This window comes from Trematomus bernacchii, unplaced genomic scaffold (assembly GCF_902827165.1).
Source record: "Trematomus bernacchii unplaced genomic scaffold, fTreBer1.1, whole genome shotgun sequence".
Lineage (NCBI taxonomy): Eukaryota > Metazoa > Chordata > Actinopteri > Perciformes > Nototheniidae > Trematomus > Trematomus bernacchii.
In genome coordinates, this window is record NW_022987727.1 from 5,043,742 (window position 1) to 5,068,753 (window position 25,012).

General features: G+C 43.5%; 1 protein-coding gene across 14 annotated transcripts in view; it reads left to right on the forward strand.

Moving 5' to 3' along the window:
• Nucleotides 1–25,012, forward strand: part of casz1 (castor zinc finger 1) — a 167,718-nt gene that overhangs the window by 100,192 nt on the left and 42,514 nt on the right. For 6 of the 14 annotated variants that reach the window (XM_034144697.1, XM_034144698.1, XM_034144701.1 and 3 more), the window contains exon 1: nt 21,205–21,323. The exons of 4 other annotated variants lie outside the window; for them this stretch is intronic. In XM_034144697.1, coding sequence (XP_034000588.1) covers nt 21,245–21,323 — 79 coding nt within the window. In that variant the 5' untranslated portion in view covers nt 21,205–21,244. Of the gene's footprint in view, nt 1–21,204; nt 21,324–25,012 lie in introns of those variants that run through there. 4 more of the 14 variants (XM_034144707.1, XM_034144705.1, XM_034144706.1 and 1 more) reach the window with 2 other exon arrangements.

A 25,012-nucleotide genomic window follows, 5' to 3' on the forward strand; every position in this document is an offset into this window, starting at 1 on the left:
TCTTGCTTTAAAACAACTTCCGCGTCCCACTCAGCCCAGCCATTTTGTCACGCTACCAAAGCAGATCCCAAATGCTCACCACAGTTTTAGCCTCAACTTTAGGAGAAGGGGGGTGGCTGCTCAAAGGAGCCGTTGCTTTTTTAAGTCATTTGTGGGACAGAAGATGGCGAGCCAGAGTTCTTCCACTGGTAGAGGTGGTATTTCATCCCAATACAGGGACACTACAGCTCAAAACTGAAAAGCACTTATGCATTATTGATGTTTTAATTTGTGCAAATGCCCGAGTCTTTGTTAAGTGATTATAGTGCTAGGGAGATAACAGGGGAGGTACTTCTCTATGAAACAAGAGCTTGCTTGCTGGCCGCACTGGGAAGCCATTGGACTAAATCTAACAAGTCAACGCTCCTGCTCAGCACCGTGCGAGAGAGAGGGAGAGAGAGAGAGAAAGAGAGAGAGGCGGGGGGGGTTGGGGGTGGAGGGGTGAAGAGTTTACTCGAAAATATCAACGTGTCTAAGATAAGAAACATTTCCGCCGTTGATCTTTTGTCCTTATTTCAGCTACACCTCTCCCGTTTATGATGTTGGGTTTATAGGTCTTTTACCTCCCTTATCAAAAAATATTTGATGTAAATACAATGGAACTGACCTGAAAAGCCCTGTGTGTAAATACTGCTGGTGGCACACTAGAAACTGACCTTGGGAGAAGAATGCAAAGTTATTATGCTTGCAAAACAAGCCAATAAAAGAATACACCGTTGAAAGGAGGGAGTTTGGGTAAATATAAAAGAGAAGAGAAGCAGTTTTCTTTTCCTGCAATGATTAACTCGGAACAAAGGTTATCAAGGATGACATTTTTAAACTGTAATTTATGTAATTGCCCGCTACAGCTACCTTGCCACATTACCAGTGACAAAAAAAAGGTTGAAACTTTTGCTAGAAAAGAAACATGCATGTATGTGCAGAGTATGAGCTTAAATCATTTTCATAAACGTAAATTGTTGTCACCAGTACGTAGAAAGCTGTGTTTCCTCTATTGTACCGTTTAGTATCTGTAATGGTTGTCCAAACTCGGCCTCATCTCTGCTTCTCCCACACCTGCAGCTGTTCACACAGCCTGCCGTCCTCCAGCACCCAACGCATGTATAACCTGTAAATTATGCTGCATTCATTTAGACTGCATTTAATACGGGCTCTATCAATGTCAACCCATGAGATAAGTGTTCCAGTTTTGGCTTTGGTTGCAGTATTAGTCATTCTCTTTTGTTCATTGGCTTTATTCGTGCTTTATTCTTTGGGAAAATCTGCTTGAGTATGGAACCAGTCTTTGCCTTCTGCTTTGAGGTCCCTGGTGGAGGTAAAGACGAGAGTTTGCGTGACACACACACACACACACACACACACACACACACACACACACACACACACACACACACACACACACGCATACACACACACACACACACACACACACACACACACGCATACACGCACACACACACAGTAGGCTCTCAGGCTTCCCCAAGCATTTACTGCTTTATTAAGCTGTCTCATGAACCCACTAGCAGAACATGAGAATACAGGAAAAAAAGAAAAGCCCATATTACTTAGATGATTTGATGTCATTTGTGGACTACAAAACACTAGGCTTTATTGTGTGCGCACAGAGAAAGAGCGGGAGCAGAGAAAAAAAGAAGTTGGCTTAGAAATTCAGAATTTCAATTAGCGTACGTAATCTGAACCTGCCGGCTTTGATAGAGGCTTTTTTTTTTTACTAAGAATACAGCAGCACTTGTAAAACATTAATTAAGCAGACTTGTTTTTTTAAAGGATTGAGTAAAGTGTGCTTTATGCAGTCCTTTTCACTGAACAAAAGGCAGTTACCTCACGTAGAGAACCGCTTCCCCCAAACCATTTGGATAAAAAGGGCAATTTAAATTGGAGAAAAGCACAAAAGACAAAAAAGACAAGCCATTGAGAGTAATGTTCTAAAGGAGATGATATCATATGAGAGCACAGCCTTTTGCTGAAGAATAGAAATGTATCCCTGCCACAGTGAAACCTAAGCTTGGCGCAGGAAAACGAGACCCTATTTTAATGACTTTCTACCTGACAGATGACTTTAGACTGCCTTTTGGATCACATTGCTTTGACTTTGTCTCTTACATCATCAAACCATTGATTATTAATAGTTTATATTAATTGTTAATTGATGGGTAATATGAGTTATGATTGAAATATCCTCCTAAACGTAAAAAGATTACTGTTCAGTCTGTTTGATAAAATAAAAAGGCTTAAAAGAGTCTTGAACGGATGTTTTCTTTCCATGGTGATGCTTTGTGGTAAAGGTGTATGCTGCATTGGGGCTTCAGCCCTGCTGAATTATCTACTCTTGTCTGGGTAGCGTGGCTACATGATACTGCAAGGTGAAATGCATTCTCTAAACAAGCATTAAAGGGGATTACACTGCATTCACGCACTTTGGTTTTATTTTCCATGAATGCATCAAGATAAAAAACAATGTCATTTATTACCAATAGATCATTTACCAAGTTCAAAAGCAGATAATGGCAGGGGTATATAAAAAGGTTAATTTATTCCAACTGTTATGACACGACATAAGGTTTAGTTTGTTCCTCTTCTTAGAATATATCATAGAAAACGAGTCCCTTGCCCTAACTTATTCAAGATGTATATGAAATATACAGAGACTATTGTAAATCCTTTTGCGGTGGGTGATGAGTACACATACAGATGATACATTAAAACTGCCATAACTCGCACACCCAGCAAAGCTAAAAATCAATTGGAATGGATAGTTAAGCTGGCCCCTAAAAATCAATGAGCAATTCATGTCCTTGATCACAGAGTGTCATTCCTCTCAATGTTCTGGGGCTGATGAGGGCTGAGCATACACACATATACTCACATTCAGCACAAATATACTGGCACATTCACTAGGAATACAAGAAATGAATAGTACATTTAAATACTCTTTACAGGACAGAACACATCTTTAAGTACAATTTGTACAACTTTTCCCAATGCCTTAATCAAATGATAACCTTGTACTGTCCATTTATTTTACAGCTGAGTGGATATACAAGCTTTTTATTAAAATGTGTTGAGACAGTGTTACATTTGGTCAGGGTATTTCATCAGGGCCAGCTGGTGAATGGAACAGTGTAGTCAGTCTATTGGAAATAGCAGGGTGTCAAATTTCAAAGCTCATGTTGTTGTTTTTAACCGTGCAAAATGTTGCAATTCAACAACATTGTACACCGAGCCTGGAAAATAGAGATGACCTTATAGCCATTACATGGTGGGGGCACACACACGTTCACACACACACTCAGTGAGCTTCCATGTAGGAAGAGGAGAAAGGCGATAAGGTTTGCCAATGAAGAGGAGGACAATTCTGATTCAAAATAGCAATTTTGCCCTTATTAATGCCATTAGTGTAACAGTCACAATGGATCAAATCAAAGAATGACCGAAGCAACTCCTCTGTCTCTGCGCTATGACGGGAACACGTCCGGAGCAATTTGGGCATTTAGTGTTGATGAGTGAAGTGTCTAGTGCTGTAGTATCCTGCAAACTGCCCCTTAATTATGCTTATAGTTCCTCTCTTTATCAACGTATTTCTTCTTCTCTGTTCTGCTCTTTGTAAACATTTTAATACCCATTTCTTTCAGTACCCTTTTTCTTTATTGCCTATTGCCACCCTTCATTTGAGCCAGCTATCAGTCGAAGTGATCCTTTTGTTGGGCACTACTGTATTTTTAACCCAGATTTATATAATGCTCTTGGGCTATTCCCTGCTTTGAGGCCATTCATGTCACTCACACTTTGTATCCCCCTGTTGCCAATTATAGCCACACTGACCAATTCAAAGCAAAGCTAAAACAGAAATTATGACTATGCCACATAACATCTTAAACCTCTGCCCTTAATTTATGTTCTCTGAAACTTTTTCACCATCTTAGTTCTCCTTCTTTGTCCTCAGGGTCTGTGGTAAATTAGTTACGAGTTAGCAGCAGTTGCTTGGCCTTAACAGGTGGTCATCTTTTACGGTCTATTACTCTGGTAACATTTGAAAGGGTCATTCAGCCCACTAGCGAAATACCTCAGATTTGGGGAGAGGAAAAGGCCTTCGAAACAGTTGTCGTCTGTCAGGAGGAGCAGGGAGTCAGGAGGACCGTTGGAACACTTGCTCGTCCCCTCCTCGAGGTGAGAATTTTCCAGCAGCTGTCACTTGGCCTCTTTACCTCATGTTTTTTTTTTTGGACGGGTAGTTTTTTTCCCCCTTCATTTCCAATAAAGCAAAATTGAATGTTTGTGGCAACTGGAGGGGGAGGGCAAACTCCAGTGCTGTGCCCTGTCACTCACAATCTCGCCCGTGTGTGTCCTCCTCTAGAAGGGTAACATGTCTCATCAACCGCCAATCATGAAACGCACGTGAGACGAGCCTAACGGCGGAGTCTTCTTATTTGTGATTCAACTTCTTAAATGGCTCTGGTGGGTTTCTTTTAGCGTCTGCCGTCACAAAACTCTCTTTGTTTGGCCACGTATAGAAGCAAAATGGTGAGTTTAATTTGCCTCTGTTCTGCCTTTCCTCGACTGCACTACCCTTCTCTCTCCTATTCCCTCTTCCTTTCCCTGTCTCCCTCACTCCCCCTTTCTCCCCCCCCTCAATCCATCTGCATCATGTCGATCTGTCAGACTGCCAGTGTCTGTTCCAATTAGATTCCACTTAATACACGTAACCTCGATTAACACGCAATCAAGCCCAGATAAATCACGTCCTTTAAGTCCCCCCCTCTGCCTCTCCTGTGTTGCTTTGCATCACTCAGTTTTTCCCAACAAGCTTTCTTCGCCGCAGTCGTTGGTCACAATGTATGAAATCACACATTGAATGCGCAAGCAGGTAAACTTAGCGTCCTTAGTGGTGACATTTTAATTCGGACACAGGTGCTTTTTCACCTCTAACCAAATGCTCTGCCTTAGTTAGTCTCACTTCTGTTCCCAGTAATGTGAAGTTCCTCTCGTGTTTCCAGCAGACTCTTGTTGGTGCCCTTCTCACCCCTGAAGATGAAGGTGTCTTAATTACCTCTTTGGTTAAAAAGCTACAAAAGACACCCAGGGCTTTCTCTACATTGCGGGAGGCTGTGTAGTCTATTGTCTCTGTGACCTTTTTAGCTAGCGGACAATTGGTTTGACTAGATTACAAATTAAGACACAGCACCAGGCACTTAGGAAAGCAAGTCTGTTAGAGAGCAGTTCTATTACTACCAGCCTGTGAAAGCCACTGGGCCATACATTTTAAGCATCACATAAATGGCCAGAAGTCAGACATCACATGCACATTGTTCCGTATCTATAAAATATAAAAGTAACATTTGCTTTAATGATAGCTGCAATGCCATAGTTCCTCTTTGCCAGTGGCAGAAAGGGAAAACACACAAAGCCACTACAGTGCCGAGGACTCTGGGCCGATTATTATTCTTTTAACAAAGTTAATAATTTACACTGTTTATGCTAATGGGAGAAAAGAGGACTGTTGAATAACCAAACAGTGAAAACCACTAAAAATACAAACCAAATGAAAACAACCTGGGGCACTGAAAAAGCACACACAGCACTCTTGGGGTCTTCTTTTATTAATCGCAGCTAAAAGTGCTAACATTGACATGTTGAACAGATTAGCCTCTTTAATAACGGGGCGGGTCAACATGGCTACCTCTGTTGATCCATGATGATATCCTGTCGGGAGGCGTATATCCCGTGTGTTTCATATTCTGACCACTGCCTCCATTGGGCTCGCCCCCACACTGAATATGCACTAAATCCACTCTCAAGATGAAGAATACAGTACCTTTCTTCATTAAGGCTCATCACACATTTTCTTTACTTGTATCCTCACATTCAAAAATGTTTGGCAAATGTCATTATTGCAGCGTCTGACTGCGTTGTTACCAATTTTGTAGCCGTGCTGTGTTCAAAAGTGGAAGCTGTGGCAGTCAGAGATCTGGCTTTGTTTCACACAGCGACAGCTTGTGTCATACATGCTCAGGCTGCCTCTGTACAGCATTAATGGTTTTAAATATCTCAATGCTAGTTGGAGCTGACAAGGCCTGCCGGTGTGCAGTGTGTAAATAGGGCTTGGATTTAAAATAAATTAAGCTATGAGAAAGGCTCACGTTGATCCATTTCTTATCTCCTCTGCTGCCTTGTCAGCCCAAAGCCCTTTCAAATTGTGCGGACAAGTTAAAGGACAAGCAGTACTCATTCACATTCACCATGTAAGAATAGCTTGTTATTAGTATTAAATAATGAACTATTTATATGTAACTGTATTAGATACTATAGTTGTTCCACTTCTTTGAAACTGTTGATCTCTGTGAAACCAATTAAAAAGTTGTCCGTGTTTTATTTAATTAGTATTGGGTGCAAACAAAATGAGTATTGAATAGACACCCGATAGACCTCTGCCCTGTCTTTTTTCCATTTATAAACTCTTTCCACAGCCACAACAATGTTGCACTGTCTCTTTAAAAGGGGTGACAGTTTTGACTATAAGTTGAGCTAATTTCTTTTTTCACTTTCCCAGAGAAAAAAAAAGGGAATAACGCTGATGAGTTTTAACAGCTTCAGCCAGGCGATGGGCAAATATAATAAGTGTTTTCGTAGACGTCACCAATGATTATCTCATCTGGGCATTTTGGGTGAATGTAGTGGATTTAGAGGCTCGTCTCCCATTGTGCTGACATCACCCTTTAACAAACCAAATTAAATCATGGCTAAAATCATTTGAAACTCTCCCAGAGTCTGTCTGAAATGACTAAACAATGAAAGTCTGGGAAAAATTTAAAGGGAGCGCTGTGTGCGTTTGGGTGTGCGTGTGTATGTGTGGATTTGAGTGTGTTTAGTCACGGGGGATGGGAGGGGGTGTACTGTGGAAATGTGGGCAAATGTATCCTCACACTGCATAATGGGATAAGGGAAGCCAATTTTGAACACATTCCTTAGAGAGTTTAAAGGACAGCATTGTGTCACAGTACTTTGCACTCTGACACTTTAGAAATACGTTTTTGTTTCTCCTATAATTTGTAATTTTATTTAAACTTGTAAAATAAAATCACAGACCTCAGCATGGAAAGTTCTCTGTAAGGAAACTCTATGAAGGCATATAAAGGACAGCCGTATTCAGTCTTGATATAGCTCCATTTTTATAGATAGAAAGTCAGATTAAAGGGCAAAGGTGTCCAGTTTCCACAGCCAGGCAATGTTGCATGGAAATTGTGTTTTGATACTGATACCACTATGACACACAACAGGCAAGAAAAGAAAATATGACACCTGTATATTTTATAAACACATATTGGTGACGTGCCATCACAACATAGAGACATGAAAGCCACTTTCTTACAGTAAGGGCAATCATTAAAGTGTCCTTTAAAGTTCTTTCCTTTTTAAAATAGTAGTCACACGCAGACTTAAATGCATCTTTGCATGAACAAGTTGGTGAGTTGTGGAACATCTGCAATTGTGAGTCTTTAATTTAATGTATTTATGTAATTTCACAGTGTTAGCTATAAGATAAGGTCTATTATCGCAGCTGGAACAAACAGGGATTTGTCAGCTGTCCCACCTAAGCACTCGCGTGATGCAGTCGGCCACCCATGACCTTGTGAAATGAACAAAAGAGTCAGAGAGAGAGAGAAAAAGTGAGTGAGTAAGAGGAGTCAGTGAAGAAGTGTCGTGGAGGTGCATGGAGGTGGTAGGGCAGGGGGGGGGGGTTGCTAAAGGCCTCAAGTCAGCCAACGTTGCCTGATGTGACAGGATTAGCTAAGCCCCGGTGAGCAGGGCTGGTACTGTGTGTGTGTGTGTGTGTGTGTGTGTGTGTGTGTGTGTGTGTGTGTGTGTGTGTGTGTGTGTGTGTGTGTGTGTGTGTGTGTGTGTGTGTGTGTGTGTGTGTGTGTGTGTGTGTGTGTGTGTGTGTGTGTGTGTGTGTGTGTGTGTGTGTGTGTGTGTGTGTGTGTGTGTGTGTGTGTGTGTGTGTGTGTGTAGTGTGTGTGTGTGTGTGTGTGTGTGTGTGTGTGTGTGTGTGTGTGTGTGTGTGTGTGTGTGTGTGTGTGTGTGTGTGTGTGTGTGTGTGTGGGGTGCGCACAGCAGACTGGGAACTCAGAACTGCTGCTTGCCACCAGCCGAGCCAAGACAAGACATGGAAGATCAACAGTGTGTCAGCCCATCGCTGCCATCATCACCCTCTCCTTCCACCAATGGGAGAGAGCCAGACCATAGAAGATACAGCCAAGGGAGTCAAGATACAGTGGGGGGAGACACAGTCGGGGACTAGTGGGCGGGCAGCTGGGGCTAAAGTGAACGTGAGTTGGAAAATGATCCTATTAAATTGAATTAAAGAGGCAGTCTTCATTTACCCCTAGAATGATGGATTTGGATAATTAACAGTGTTAATGGGGACTGGTTAAGGAGGGCAAGGGAAACCGGTGATTGCAGACACAGGATAAAGGGGCCAGGTCAGACCTGTGTTGTATTTGGCCCGGCGACCAAGGGATGGCCTTTTTTTTCCTAGCCTTGCCCCCGCACTTGGTCGCTTGTTTTATCATTTGAAATAATACAATCATAATTTTAAATGTTACCAGAATGTGGCAGAATTCTACAAATCACCCGTAACTCTTTATTTTTAAAGTTTTTTGTTTTTTTCACTACTCCTTAAAAGAAAAAGCCAGTGGCCGTAAGATGATCTGAACACAGCAGATCAAAGGCTTTTGTGTTGTGTGGTTGTGCTTTGGGCCTGCTGAGTAGCATGCATGTGAATGAGGAAATAAAGCAATAGAAGGGTGTCACTGATTAGCGTGTAGGTTTACTATCGATATATTTTGCGGTAGTGTGCTGCAGCAGTGAGTGCATTATACACCAGTTTAATGTCCTCATCTCGGGACCTAATTATGACACTGGTAGTGTGTGTGAAGTGTATGTGCACGCACATGTGGTGATGTGCTTGTGTGCCTGGGTTTTCACTTTGGTCAGTGCACAAACCCTATCTGCATGTCCTTAATTCTTGATGATGTGTAGGCCTTAGGCAGTGTGTGTGATGGAGAGGCTGCCTGTGTGCCAAGTTGAAGTGATCAGACGGCAGGGCCTGGGCCCTCCCCCTCTGAAAAATCCTGTTGCGTTGCTCACAGCAGCCAATCGGCAGTAGTGTGTCGCTAGGCTCTACAGTCTAGTCAGGACTACTGACACCCATCCACAAAGGAGCCAGATTTATAGGCCACTGTGTGTCACCCGGTAATCTGCAGCTTGTCTATTACTTCAGAAATAATAGCTAATCCTGAGGAAGAACTAGTTAGCTTAATTTACATGATCTCAGCCACTGCCTAACTAATTCTGTTTATCCTCTATGTGCAGCGTATATTATGTGCTGCATTGTTTAAGGTCGAGCAATTTTCTTTTTACACAGACGTGTGGACGTAATCTATTTTGACAGTTGCAGACGCACACTCAACTCTCCATTACCTTGGGTGATGTGCACCACAGTTTACCTGAACCCTGATTAGGCAGAGAATGTCTTAAGTAAAAGGATCAAATAATTTTATGCTACTTTTCTCCTTTCAAAAAAATTAACACCACAGTCGTGTGTGTGTGTGAGCGAGAGAGTGATAGAGTGTGTGAAAAAAACAATCTCATCAAGCAGGAGGCCGTTTGCTTAGCAAGAGCTGACAGTCTTTGTGTATGTAAATGAAGAATTTAGACTAATGGAGTTGAACCATTTCTAATTTTGTGATGGCAAGAGGATTTTGATTGAAAGTAATTAAGCAAGCTAGCTGTAAAATTAATTAAAGCAAAAGGAGGGGGGGGGGACTTTTATTGGATTGGATAGCGATATAGCTGCTGTCAGGCAGGGGGACAAATGGGGGTGACCTGGATTCTCTGCCCTCCCTCCTCCCACTCGGGACTTTTATGTCACTTTAATCTCCTTAGAGCGGCTGGTGTGCATTTGTTCGAAATAATCAAGGAAATATGGTCAGAAATTGTCAGCTTTCAGATCTAATTTACCTGACAGCCTTGCAAGTGTGTGTGCACGCGCAAGTATGCATGTGACAGTGGCAGGTCCTTTTTTTCCCCTTGCCCTCTCCTCAGCTTTGTGGAAAATGCTTTTGACAGTCTTGAAGCATCTTGGTTGTCGAAGGGCGGGGGAGATGAGGAACTTGGGTGGCTTTAAGACGGACATTTCAATGAGGCGTGTTTGGCCCGGCTTAGCACCTCTGACACTGTTGTGTGCGTGTACACATACCAACATGCTTAATTGCCTCTGTAACATATTCAGACTCAGTTTGGCCGCTGTACCAGCCCTTCTCTGCCTCTGTTGTCTGCAGGTAGCCTAAACGAGCAGAAGCAGATTACAGCCATGACAAAGCCTGTTACAGCTACTTAACCGCTGACAAATAAGACTGGCCAATCCTGAACAAATAGAAGCTTATTGTCCCTTTTCAGTTTTGAAAATGAGAATAACTAAATTTGTTAAAAGTGAATGCTGATTTTGGAATAATTCTCCTTCGATTTTTCTAACTTTTATTTTAAGCTTATAATTGAATAACTGTGATATATCAGCCACCTGTGCATTTTGTGCTAAGCTAATTTCCAGTCATAAAATAGCCGAGCTAATGTCCTGCGACATCTATATGGCTCTGAGCTGTATGGGGTCCATATTCAAGGTCCACGGGGTTTCCCACGATTCCACACTGGGTGAGATGCCACTTCCTCTTAAAGCTTCTTAGTGCTTTCTGGTGTTCGGAACATAGGGTCGCAGTGTGGCCCTCAGTACCCCCTGAAGAGACAGTTAATTAAGGCCTGAGCCCAGACAACGCTGGGGGGGACTCTCACCCACCACACCATGGTCTGCCCCTGCCCCAACTCTCTCCCCCCCAACACCGCAGCCGCCGGGGCCTGTGGGAAAGCAGTGCGCCACCAACGGGGCCCCTAACGGGATTAGGAGTCCTCTGAAAATAGGGCCTCAGCTCCAAAGCCTCTCACCCACCTTCATCTGCCCAAACGATCCCCCTCAATTCACCCCCAGCCCTATCCCCCTCCTACTCCCCCCCCCCTTTAAGTCGGCTCCACCCGAGCTCCGTTTTATCAATTAATGTAATAAAAGGTGGAACAAAGAGCTTTCTTTCCCCCGCTCTGTAATTAGAGGGGGAGATCTCCTGAGGACTGGCCTTCATTGGGCCCGAAAAACATGATTCTCTCCCCCCCCCCCCCTCTACTCCGCCGCCACCACTCAAGCGGAACATGGCTCCTCGATGTATAAGGGTGATAATGTAAATGTAGTGTAGTTTGCCTGGCAAACCCGGCTCAACCTATTTTGCAGTAGCTTTATCTAAGTGTGAACAAATGAATGTAACATTTGCAAGAGTGATACATTATTAACTCTAATTGATTCTTTTATAACACTATACATTCACTGTCACCTTCTATTTGGCTCGCACGAGTACATGCGCTCTGAATCAGTCTTGTCGCTGTCCCTATTCTAACACGTAACGTGTCACCACCCGCTGTTAACAAATGTGATAAAACCACCTGAATCGAGAAAATCAGGTATGGCGTGTGTTTTTGTCTGTTAGGTGAGATACAGTAGACTTTGGGGTGTGGTGTGTGTGTGTGTGTGTGTGTGTGTGTGTGTGTGTGTGTGTGTGTGTGTGTGTGTGTGTGTGTGTGTGTGTGTGTGTGTGTGTGTGTGTGTGTGTGTGTGTGTGTGTGTGTGTGTGGTGTGTGTGTGTGTGTGTGTGTGTGTGTGTGTGTGTGTGTGTGTGTGTGTGTGTGTGTGTGGTTGTGTGTGTGTGTGTGTGTGGTGTGTGTGTGTGTGTGTGTGTGTGTGTGTGTGGTGTGTGATGTGTGTGGTGTGTGTGTGTGTGTGTGTGTGTGTGTGTGTGTGTGTGTGTGTGTGTGTGTGTGTGTGTGTGTGTGTGTGTGTGTGTGAGTGCGTGCGTGCGTGCGTGCGTGCGTGCGTGCGTGCGTGCGTGCGTGCGTGCGTGCGTGCGTGCGTGCGTGCGTGCGTGCGTGCGTGCGTGCGTGCGTGCGTGCGTGCGTGCGTGCGTGCGTGCGTGCGTGCGTGCGTGCGTGCGTGCGTGCTTAACTGTGACTACACGTGTGTGAAAGTAAAAAAGAGAGACAGAGGGTGCCCGCTTTCACAGCCACTGGAGCTTTCGATAGGAATTAGTTTTACAACATATGCAAATGTTCCCCCTTGAAAAAAAAGGGTCTTTAAGTGACAGGTTGATATGTGATTAAACGACAATTAGAGAGCTGAAAATAAGTGTCGGCAGTAGGTCAAGCACTGGGCGGCTCAGCTAAAAGGTAGCAGACTATTGAGGAGAAAACATTCCCAGGCGGAGGCCAGGAACAGGACCCAAAACAAATTAGTGAGGTTAAGAGGGGACGTAGTCGGCTCTGTGTTCCAATAAACCCACAACAAAAAACAAGTTCAGTGTTTGCCTGGACGACAAAAGACGGACAACTCATGAGACAAAAATGAGTAGAGTAGGATCCTGTGATACAATTCATGAATCCTCACACTGGCACTGATTGTAAAGACTCAAAGTGCTTTAGTGTCAAACTTGACTAGCATACTTTACCTTTAAGAGATTTCACAATTTGAAAGTGACGCCCTGCTCGCCCTGATTTTAACCTTTAGTGCCCCCAGCACAGATTAAAAGCAGTTGTCTGCCCTTGTGTAGGCTGCACCCCTCTCCTCTGCTGCCCTTTAAGCTAAAAGTACAGAGACATGAAGGATTCTGTGTCTTTCTCTCTTGCTGTCTATCACTAACCCACACATACACACTCACACACATACGCACACAAACAGGCAGGGACATAAAAGGGCTCACGCTTATTCTGGCAACAGATGGCCCTGTCCCTATAATCCCCTTTGATGCTGCGGTGGGCAGTGGCTCCTGAACATCTCTGAAGCCAAAGCCCCAACAAAACTTGAGCTACTTTTCCTTTAACTGACCCCAATTGCCAAGGAGCTGTCAGCTGTCAGAGCTGGTTAAGAGCGTCTTTACTGGGGGAGACGGAAGGGCACTCTCTTTCTCTCTCTCTCTCTCTCTCTCCATTTTTTTCAGCTTCCTGTTTGTTTTCTGTCAACGACGGTTCATTCCACCTCCACCCTCCACAACGCAGCTGTTAAAGCAGGTTGACCGTGTTGCTCTGACTCGTAGTATCGACGGCACTTATTTCTTCCCTGTTCCTTCCAGAAGGCGAAAGACTGAACCTCCCCAGCTCTAATATTGGAGCCACAGATGGCAGGAGGTGGGCTAACAGGCTTAGATTTCATCGAAGCGCTCACCTTAATTATTGTCAATTGTAAGGAAAGAGTCTTTTCACTGCTTGTGTAACCTATATACATTCACATTGGTTAAATAGAAGAGCATCGCTTATTTTCTACAAATAGGACTTTTTTCTCCCAGTGATTTACAAAAGATATCTTATCTTTTTCTTGGATCAAGGACTCTACATAAGCTCTCTTCGGTTTAGCGCTGGCCATTTGACGCTGATTAAATAAATCTGCTATCTTTAAAGAAAGTGGTTCTGTCTCTGATAAGATAAAATCCCCCAAGATAGTAATGAGATCACTAATGGAGTTTTTAAAATAATTGAACAAGTATCCTTAACCCCGCTTTCACATTAGTCAAAAAGTAACTGTCGTTTAACCCTCAGCACAAATACTTAAGGCTGCTTTTGACAATCAAGCCCTTTTTTCGGATCCAATTTTATTTTATTTGTATCCCTAGTCACTTGTCAAGGCACAGAGTTGTGTTAAACACTCCTGATTAAATTAAAGATCATTCAACCAAATGTTCGAGTGAACAAACACCACGAAGCACTTTGCCTTCTTATTAATTTTGCACTGTAAATAGAATCAAATGTGATTTCAAGCCTTAACCTTTATCTTAAATCATTTCCATGCTATAATGTACGGAGCACCATCTTCAGGACTTTCGGGTTTCATTTGAAAAGCATAAAAAAGTAATACAAATAGGGAAACACAAATTAGTGCTAGCTGGTTTTGTGCTTTTAAAGAAGCCTTCTGTCCTGTTCGATTATGTATTATCATTTGAGAGCTTTGAGGGATAATCAGCCCTAAGATTTGCTCACATTTCCAGCAGGTCTGCTGAGATGCATGTACGTAACTAATGGGATTGGGCTTTTTCCCCTGTCCCTCTCTTGTGGTGTTATAGAGCTGGCAGCTGAAGTTGAACGGATGCGCATGGTGCTGAGTCGTGCACAAGACTATTTCAAGACTGAAATGCGATTGTTTTAATACTTTAATCCACCTGTCCTTGGCATTCAGGATGTTGAGAAGTCGCCTAATTATTTCAGTGCCCTCTATCCTTCCTGGTTGAAAATACAGCAGAGGCAGCAGCACAGTTATGTTGATAAATACAGTCCATATTAAAGGAATTTCCTCTTTTGAATTGGTTCAAAAAGAATAATGTAGTCATTTAAATCAGGAAATAAAACAAAATGTCTATAAATAGCCAAAACATAAAACTCTTCCGTCTTACTTAAAAAAATGTATAGCCTAATTGAAATTTTAAAAATGCATGCATGCAAAGAGGATCTGAAATAACCCAAATCACTTTAAAGAGCGAGCCATTAAACAACCTGAATTCCAGGAATTGTCCCAGGTTCCTACCACGATAGTATGCAAACACAAATATTTTCTTTTAATTAAAAAGGCCTCATCTCCCTGTATCCTCCCCCAAGCCTGCTGCCAGCGCTCAACGACCCCCCCCAAAGCACACACACACATTTACTGACACTCACATACACACTCCTGTAATGCCTTATTTAAATCCAGCGCACTCACAGTCACATATATACATCCAAATTTGAGAAAAGTGATTACTTTAATTGTGTCCTGGGCTGTCTTGACTAGCTGCTAATCTGTCAGAGTCTGGTTGTCAATTGAGAACCAGGGACACCAGCAGTGACGGCTGCCCCGTTCACTGATAGCCCCCTGAGGGACAGTTAACCCTCAAACACCCCCACCTCCAATAGAAGAAAAAAACACACACACCCTCTCGTGCGGTTTTACTCCCCACCTCGACCCTTCCCCCAGACTGGTCCAGCCTGCCAGAACCTGTGGTGGCACTAAAATATGAGTGTGTTGGTCTGGGACATGGGGGGGATGTTTGTGTATATTTGTGTGGTTTAGCGGGGGGGGGGGGGGGTGGCGGCTTGATAGTAATGCATGTTGATGGTTTCTGAGATACTTCATTTCAGAAACAGGGGCCTCATTAACCGTGGTCTTCATCAGGCTAGCAAGCAGCGGGCGCATTAGGGGTCCACAGGAAGTTAGAGTACAGCAGGAGAGTGCATTAGGAAAGCCTGGGGAGACACACTCCCTCTCTTCTCCTCAGTTCCACTTCCACCTCCAGAGCTTTTCTATATCTTAATGTACCTTTCAGAGGAATTCGGATAGAGGTCAATAATTATGCTCTTTAAATTATTCAGTCGAGGTCCTCTGTAATTGTGCTTTTTAGAACTCGGACATTGACAGCATAGTTTACTGCACCGCGTTCTGGGCACGGCCTGACCGGATGAATAGGAGTAATAGAAAAGTGTGTGAGCATGTTTCACTCCTCTCATATCCAACAGAAGTATCTGAAAACGAAATGTGTCAACAACTTTGCTGAGCAAATTTATCGGCACATCAAGTTTAGATCTTTTAAACAGGCGTCAGCGCTGAGTTGTGTCTGCTGGGCTTGTTGGTGTCAGAGACCAACAGACCACTGTGTGGGAATGTTTAGTTTGGGACGCAACCGTGTTATTTTTGTTACATCGAGGAGAGGAAAGCCCAAACTGCTAGGGTAGCAGAAAAATCACCAAACTTTCTCTACAAAGCCAGCACTGGCAACGTTTGACTGCACACGATAACATCGACCGTCAACACAACAAGTCCTCTTTCAGCTACAGATTATTAACACATCGCTAAGAGCGTCAGAGAGCAATTCACTGTTGTCACAGGGTCTTATATTTATATGTATCTATTTGGGAGAGGCAGTGACGAGCATGTCACACACCTGCCGTTTTGTCGTATGTGTAACTGCAGTTTGGTGTCAAAGAAAGAGCCTGTACAGTAGAGTTTTGTTGGCTCAAGAGGAAGACTGTAATTACTGTCTGACGATTCATCTAGTCACTGCATAAAATAGTGTTTATCCAGTCGCCCGTGTTTCTGTCGTGGCTGAGGGAGGGGAGGGTCATGTTTTGCACAACTGAGACAGCTAGGGCAATCAGGAGAAGAATCGTGACTCCCAAACATCCAGCCTTTCTTTCTTTCTCTTTCTACCTCTCTTTGTCTCTCTTTTTCTCTCTCTCTCTCTCTCTCTCTCTCTCTCTCTCTCTCTCTCTCTCTCTCTCTCTCTCTCTCTCTCTCTCTCTCTCTCGTTGAGAACTGCTGCCATAGAAAATGAGATCTCTCTTTACCCCCCCCTCTGTCACACCCACACACAAATAAACATAAAAAGCTAATTTGTTAGCGCCCTCATTTCAGAGGTCTGAGCAGCAGAATATTGTTGGGGGGAAAAGTAATGCTTTGTCAAATGTTGACATGTGTTGCAAACATGGGGCCTTCTGCACCAGCAGCAGCCGCGCTCCGTACAGCGGCTCAGGCACATTGTCGGCACATGAAGAGAGGATGCTTTGAAACAAGATTAGCCTCCAAATGGCCTTGCCTGCCCCCCCTCCCATCCATACCCCCTGTGCATAATGTGTGTGCGCCTGCACTAAGATGCTAAATGATCAGATCCAATGAAATATTTGTGGGCCTGTTTTCTCGCAGAATGAGTGTGGGTGTCAGTGGGTGTATATCATGTACAGCTGAAGGTGTGTACACATGTGTCCCTCTGCATGGCCCGTTGTCTGGCACACAGCTCGGCCCGGTTTGGCGGGCCAGAAAGCACACGTCCCTGTCACTGAGGCTACCTCCCCTTGGCTTTGGGTCAGGGTGACACTGGGCAGGGGGAGGAAAAAAATCCATCAACCCCACACCCTGCCCCCACAAAAATGAATCAAAATTGGAAAACAACATGCAAGGTCTGCCTAATACAGGAACACTTGCAATATGCTGATGTTTTCTTTTGCACACTGTGTTTGCTAAATTGCCTTTGACTGCGTGCATCAGTAATGAAACTTTATGTCCTTGTGGAGAGGGCAGCAAGTCCGTTCCAGTTAGGACCGGGACGATCTCTCCTGTCTGGCTTTTGTAAGACTTTTTTTCCTAATACACGTCCTTATGAATAAATGAAGCCCATGAAGTCATTTTTTCCATATTTGTGTAAATTGCTTTAAAAGCATTTTATCATGTCATAAAAAAGCGCAATTGATCTGCTGGGCTTAGCCCATTGGACAGCTGTGTGTTTTGTTAATGGCCACTTTGCTCCAAGCAGCTTATTAAAACATTTATATATAAATGCTAAAATTGCATAAATTATTTAGATACAGTAAGCATTTTTTTGTTTCGGTCAGGCAGGGAGGGGCTGTTTTCAGTATGGAAATTTACCATACTATATTATCTGCTGAAATATAGTAATATATCTGCCCAGACACATATGTGTCCTCCTCACTGCTCCCCCATACATGCAGAGGCGCAGGGGAAAAAAAGTATATATTTTTTGATGACTTCGTTTCAGCAACCACGGAATGTCACCCATATCCTGGTTGATTGTACTTTCGAGTTTTATGATGTTTTTCCATTGATTTGTTTCCCCGGCGCAGCTGCCGACCTCTATTGAGGGACGAACGTAATCAGCGCTGACGCAAATTAGATGGTTATTCGTTTCGAAAATTGACAGAAAAACAATAAAAAAGATGAAATGCTCCCAAATCAATAGATATAATGAAATTCAAATAATCCGAGAGATGAGGTCTCCATGGCAACTGATAATGTGGAAAAGAAAACAATTTAATAAAGGACAGACACGCTTTGAAAACAGATTGGGGAGGGGGGCGGCTGTAAAGCGGGGAGAGCAGAGCAGAGCAGAGAGGAGGTAGAGAGATGGAGGGATAGAGAGAGGGAGGGAGGGAGGTGGAGGGGTGTTTGTGGCTGTAGTGGTTGCTCTATAGCTTGTTTCCCCCGGCGTGTGAAGGATCTGTGTCTGTCCCAAGGACACCGGAATAATTAGAAAAGCTTTCAGGCCAGAAAGTGCAGATTCAGGTTTTAATACACAAAATTATTTCAGGGGCAGTGAATCGGAAAACCATTTGTTGGTGACCTTCCTGAGAGGCCTTCCCCCTCCCCGGTACAGGGCAAGATGGAGGCTATGTGGCAGCACGGCCTGAGTTATGGCATATTTGTGTTTTTATAGAGGCAGGGGGAATGGAGTCGGGGAAGTTGGGAGGGGGGTGTGGGGGTAAATGTGTGTGTGTGTGTGTGTGTGTGTGTGTGTGTGTGTGTGTGTGTGTGTGTGTGTGTGTGTGTGTGTGTGTGTGTGTGTGTGTGTGTGTGTGTGTGTGTGTGTGTGTGTGTGTGTGTGTGTGTGTGTGTGTGTGTGTGTGTGTGTGTGTGTGTGTGTGTGTGTGTGTGTGTGTGTGTGTGTGTGTGTGTGTGTGTGTGTGTGTGTGTGTGTGTGTGTGTGTGTGTACGCGCGCACGCGTGTGTGTACGCGCGCGCGTGTGTGTACGCGCGCGCGCTTGTGTGTGCATTGGAGGGGTTATACGCAGACCTTCATGTTGTATGTGTGCGGGTCTGGCAAGAGTTTAGGGAGAGGGAGGGAGAGCAAAGAGGAGAAGGGAGAAAGTGAAGCAGCGAGAGAAAGGGGGAAGTTGCAGATCCGGCTGTATTTACAGATCAGTTGTCAAAAGGAGCCATTTAAGGGGAATGTTCCTGCGCTGCGACAGGCGAGGTGCCTGTTTAAAAAGCAAAAGACAACTATGAACCTGTGAGGGAGATAGTCAAACACAGGCTTTTTCAGTTGAAGACAGACAGAGCAGGGGGTGGCGAGGGGAGCGAGTGGGTGTTAAGTGACTTCATTTGTAGTCTATTTAAGGTATGTTTTACTTGTCCTTGTGCTGCTCCTCCAACATCTAACACAGGGGCTGCGTTCTAGTTAGCACAGCAAGGGAATAATGATCGAGTGCATCGTTCTTATTTCCTGTAAATACAAATGACTTTCCTTCATCTGCCTAAAAACCTTTATTTGATTTCAGTCTTGCTGTCAAGGGAAATTTGCTACTGATGCAAACAGTGATAAGAGTCGACCAAAAGCATGGCTCGGTTTCCCTCATTAGCTTATCACAACTTTAGGTATGTACACTTTCTAGTGGCTTTATTCAACATCCGTGTCCTGCTCTATTAACATCCTATGTTCTTTATTAGTCTTTGTCAACGTTTTAAAGGCAGTCTGGTTGGGTGTGTCAAGTAGTGACTACCATTTTTGTGTCATTAGAAGGCTTTGTTTGACTCAAATAAAGGTGATCCACCCTCTGTTCAAATGATACAAGCAGCAGGTCCAGGATATCATGTCTTTAGTGCAGATACCCTTATCCTGTTCCAGGCAGCAATAAATGGAAAAACAAGTCCTTACATAAAACTTGCCCTGATAATTACACTTCTTTTATTTTAATAGCACAGGATCCTGATCAGGATCTCTTCTTTCATGCAATATAAACCACCATAAAAGTTGGGCAATATTTGATAAAAATGTGGGATCAAGTTCCACATAGTGTTAATCTTTGCCAGAATGAGTTTGTTACTTAATACATAATTAGGTGTACAGAGTGAACTCTTTAGTGTGCCCTCTTACTTTAAAAATGTCTTTCCTTTTCTAACTTGAATTGAAAGCATTTTCAACCATTCATCCGTTTGTTAACACAATGTTTTTACACAGAAGATCATAACGGGCGAATAGAGAGTCTGATAGATCTTTCCTTTCTTTTACTCAGGGGAATCTGCCTTTTTTAAAAGCAAACAGAGATCTGACATTCTTCAGCAGGACAGCTAATATTCTCCGGTATTGATATTGCAATGTGAAAAGTGCCCCACAAGTAGGAGAGAAACTAGAAATTCCCCACTGTACACTAGCTAAGAGCCTTCAAATCTAACATGCCAGTGTCAATGAAGACCGTTTCTTTTTTTAAATAAAGAAATAACAAAACAGATAGAATGGAGACTTGAAATATGAGAGCCGATAGGCATCCGGTGTGTGTGTTTGTGTATGAATATGTGTATTTGTGGGCATGCACATGCAGACTGACACACACATAGGACACAAAGCACATGTTATCACTGTCAACAGCAGCAGTAGCAAACAGCAGCAGTTGTACTGTGTGTGTGCCCATGTGGTGTATGAGTCAAAGTGTGTATGCTTGTGCATGCCCGCAATCTCTTTCCCTCTCGCTGTGTGTGTGTGTGTGTGTGTGTGTGTGTGTGTGTGTGTGTGTGTGTGTGTGTGTGTGTGTGTGTGTGTGTGTGTGTGTGTGTGTGTGTGTGTGTGTGTGTGTGTGTGTGTGTGTGTGTGTGTGTGTGTGTGTGTGTGTGTGTGGTGTGTGTGTGTGTGGTGTGTGTGTGTGTGTGTGTGTGTGTGTGTGTGTGTGTGTGTGTGTGTGTGTGTGTGTGTGTGTGTGTGTGTGTTTGTGTGAGCCTAGCCGAGCCACTACTGTACTACACTCAGGGGCCAGGAGCCAGGGCCGAGCCTAGCCGAACAGGGCTGGAAAGGGCCGAGGGCCAGCTCCCTGTGCACACCACCCACTTCACACCTGTCTCTCTCTCGCACACACACACACACACACACACACACAGCTCATACAGCCGTGCTGCTCGGCACAGGGCTCTCATTGTAGCAGTGACAGGAGGGCGCCCGTTAAGTGGCTCTCTCATCCTGGGGCCTGTGTGTGTGTGTGTGTGAGAGAGAGTGTGTCTGTGTGTATGTGTGTGTTTTGTTCCCCCATGTGGCTGTGGGGTGGAGAAGGGCGATGAAGGACCCCTACTGGTAAAGTGGGTAAACTTGCACAGCCTCGACATCTGTGCTCGGAGAAGGAGGGAGGGGGGGGGGTGAAGAGAGTGGGGGAGGGTAAGGAGGGGAGGAGAGATAGACAGCGAGAGAGGAGGACAGAGTGGGAAAAAGGAAAGGAGTGAGAATGAGAGAGGGAGGGAGAGAGAGACAGAAGGAGAGGGGGAGAGAGAGAGAGCAGAGGCTTGGCAGAGAGCAGTTGAGAGAAAATGCCTTGCTTTGTGGAGAGAATTCTTCCAGGGCAGGAGGGAGAGGTGAGACAGAGCGCAGAGGGCGGTCTGCTGCCAGGTAAGTCTCACACACACCTTCCTCTCGCTCTCTCTCTCTCTCTCCCTCTCTCCCTCTCTCCCTCTCTCCCCCCCTCACACACACTGGAGTTAAGTGCTACCTCGAGGTGAACGGGTCTGCTACTAGTTGCAGTTGGCACGAGTCAGGCACGCATGTGTAGTGATGTGGTGGGTGGTGTCAAAGTGTGTGAGAGAGAGAGAGAGAGAGAGAGAGAGAGGAGAGAGAGAGAGAGAGAGAGAGAGAGAGAGAGAGAGAATGAGAGCAGGTGTAATCTTCGTCTTTTTGGAAAGAAACTGCAGTTTTAATTACAGATGCACATTTGCGCCTATAGTGCGGTGGATGTCAGTGATGTGTTTAATTAATTGTAATGCTGTGTTGCTTCCTCAAAAGTTTTGTTGTTGACTTTTTATACCATTCACACTTCTGCTTTTGTATTGATAATTCAGTTACATTTATGACATTTAAAGTTAGAAAGTACTTTTATTTAAATTTATACTGTACTGTGCAGTTTTAGGGTTTACTTTGGTTTCTATTTTATTCTACTTTATACTTTTACTCAAGATCATTACAGAGTAAGATATTGTGGTTTATGGATTGATTGTATATCTATTTGACATTTGCAGTAACACGTCACTTAACAGATACATATTTTTAAATAAAGTATATGATCTGCTTTTGAAATATGATTCATTTTTATAGATTAACAATGCTCCCCCTTGAGCAGCTCATCCACTAAGATGTTGCATGGTTTAAGGTATTACATAATCATTTATTATTAATATAAATATGTAAATATAAAATAGTTTAAAAGTTTACTTTTGATTACTTTTACTTTGTTGTTTTAAAATATCCTTTTTTTCCTTTTGAGTATAGGAATTTGAAATTGTAATTTTGTGTTATTTAAATTGTGGTTTTGCTTTTTAATTTAGATGAGGGATCCAAACACGTTATCAACTGGAAATGACACATTTCAAATCATTTGTACTTATTTTAAAGCAATTTCAGGCTGTTTTGTTCAAAGTTTACATTAACACACTTTATTTTAAACAGGGTAAAACATTTCTAAGACTACAAATTGAAATGATTAGAAAGCACCTAAAGTCCCTTCGTTCTAATGCTATATGCAGATGTTTTGGGTTATGAGATGAGTTAATTTGCGGTGTTGGTTTAAATTGATTCGGCTGTTTAGTTACAGATGTGATGGAGTGGTTTGTCATCGGAGGGATTTTCCACTCTGCTGATATAAACTGTGTCTGATGAAGAGAGTCCTTTTCTCCCTTGTGAAAACACAGTTCTGAGAGGAATAATCCTCCTTGTGTACAATTAGATTTTCTCCTTTTGGTTAAATAAATACTGTGTCTGTGAACATAAACACAGATTGACATGCAGCCTGTGGGTGTGTGCCTCTCAGACAGCCTGCTGCCCCAGCCTGGGCCGGATAATGCCTGTCCAGGCCCACAGAAACAGAAGAAAAAGGCAGAAGTTGGCTGGCTCTAACTTCACGCTTGCTGTTTGTTTGTTTTTTTTAACAAACGGAACCGGCTTCCCGAGTGAAAGGTGAAGTCAGAATTGAATTTGTCTTGCGTTACCGTGGCGATCTGGCAACCACTCCCGTGTCCCAGAAGACTGCTCTGGTTGCTGTGTGCCGGGCGCGTGTGTTTGTTATTTAACTGGTGTGTGTGTACGCTACTGCTCTACATGCTGTGTGTGTGTGTGTGTGTGTGTGTGTGTGTGTGTGTGTGTGTGTGTGTGTGTGTGTGTGTGTGTGTGTGTGTGTGTGTGTGTGTGTGTGTGTGTGTGTGTGTGTGTGTGTGTGTGTGTGTGTGTGTGTGTGTGTGTGTGTGTGTGTGTGTGTGTGTGTGTGTGTGTGTGTGTGTGTGTGTGTGTGTGTGTGTGTGTGTGTGTGTGTGTGTGTGTGTGTGTGTGTGTGTGTGTGTGTGTGTGTGTGTGTGTGTGTGTGTGTGTGTGTGTGTGTGTGTTGGAGTAGTGGGTGGTGGTAGCAGCATTCACGAGAGAGACATTTTACTAAGCAGACATTTCCCCCTCTGTTTTCACTCTGACCTGGTAGGAGATTGATGACTGAATTGTGGAGTACATGTTAACAGTAACTGGTGATTTATGAAGATACTTAGGGTAAGTGAGGCCGCACACGGCTGGAGGGGAAGAAAAAGATATAGCCTTTTAAGTTAATGCAAAAATATAGCCTTTTTAAGTAATAATTGTTATTACCACTGCTGGGTTTGGAGAGAGGTCGGAGTTTAGGGTAAGATGTGCACAAAGTGTAATGTGAAGCTTTTCCATTGGCCTTGGGCCTTTCTTTGTTTTTGGCCTTTTAAGTTTTACTTCCTTCAACATTGTAAAATGAGAAAAAAGTTTAAAGAAAAATGATATAGATTTAGATGTAAAGATAGATATATATTGAGATTTGATTCACAATGCCAAATTTGAATATTTTTACTGATGTACGACTTTTTCCTGGGTAAACCACAGTGGAAAAACTTTCTTGGATGAACCCTTGCACTGCAACAAGTGCAATGTGTGTTTTGGCAGCACTCCTTAGCCAAAGATCCCTTAGAAAATCCGCATGCAATTTTAGAAGAATCAGATTCTTTCCCTTTCCTTGGCTCGTAAACTCCCTTGATATTATGTACACGGAGAATCCTCCTCTCTATTCAAATATGAGATTCAATCCACTTGGATGTGATCTATAGCATTTTTAAGGAATAAAGCAATTTTAGGGAATACGGAATACTGCTTCCCCTGGAAGAGGGATGGCTTTCATTTTTTTTCAAGGCACCTCTTAGACTGAGTGAAATGTTTCCCCTGTTCGCTCAGGGACGACTTTATTTCTTACCAGGGATTTAACACTCACTCAGTCCCCTCATAAATACAGCGTCCCTCAGCCCTTCGCTACCCATAACTCATGCACTAACTCTCTAGCTAACTAAACTCATATAGCAGAGCCAACACTTGTTTGTCTTTTACCCCAGCCTCTCTCTCTCACTCTTGCTCTGTCTCTTTTCCTCCTCTTAGCTGATTTATACATGACAGAATCTTCTTTGACTACCGTCTCACCACGTTCCTGCGCTGATCTCCTTGGCCCACTCGTGGGTTTTAGAAGAAATGTGCATTTGAATATGAGCCAGCTTAATCTCCTTGAGGCTATTTGGAGTGAGGCTAATGCTCCAAGAATGAGCGAGAACAACACCAGGGAAAATGCGGACGTCCCTCTCGGCGTGTCACAACACAACTTAGTTCTCAAAAAAGAATTTGATTTGTTGATGAAAATCTTTCTATAAGGCAAAAGACGTACAATTCCTGCTTTCAAGGCACCTGTTGATCTACTAGTCTCCCTAAAATGTTTGTGTGCTTTTAGTTGTTTCTCTTTTTGCCTTTATGGCACCTATCTGTGGAATGTATTGACTTTTTTGCATGTTATCTCAATGGTACATCAAAAAAGCAGCTGATCAACATTTATGCCATCTCACTTTGAGCAGATGAAAGTGCTCAGGTGGGATATTCCAGTATGTTGGAAGCCTTTTACTGATCTGCTGCCGATCGGCATTTTGGGAGGAGGCAGTTTTTCTGGCGTGGTTCCCGTATTGGTTGTTAACAGCCTGCTGATACCTTCTGTTCTCTCAGTTCCTCAAGGATCTGAAGACCCTCTGAAGTCAAAATCGCCCATTTTG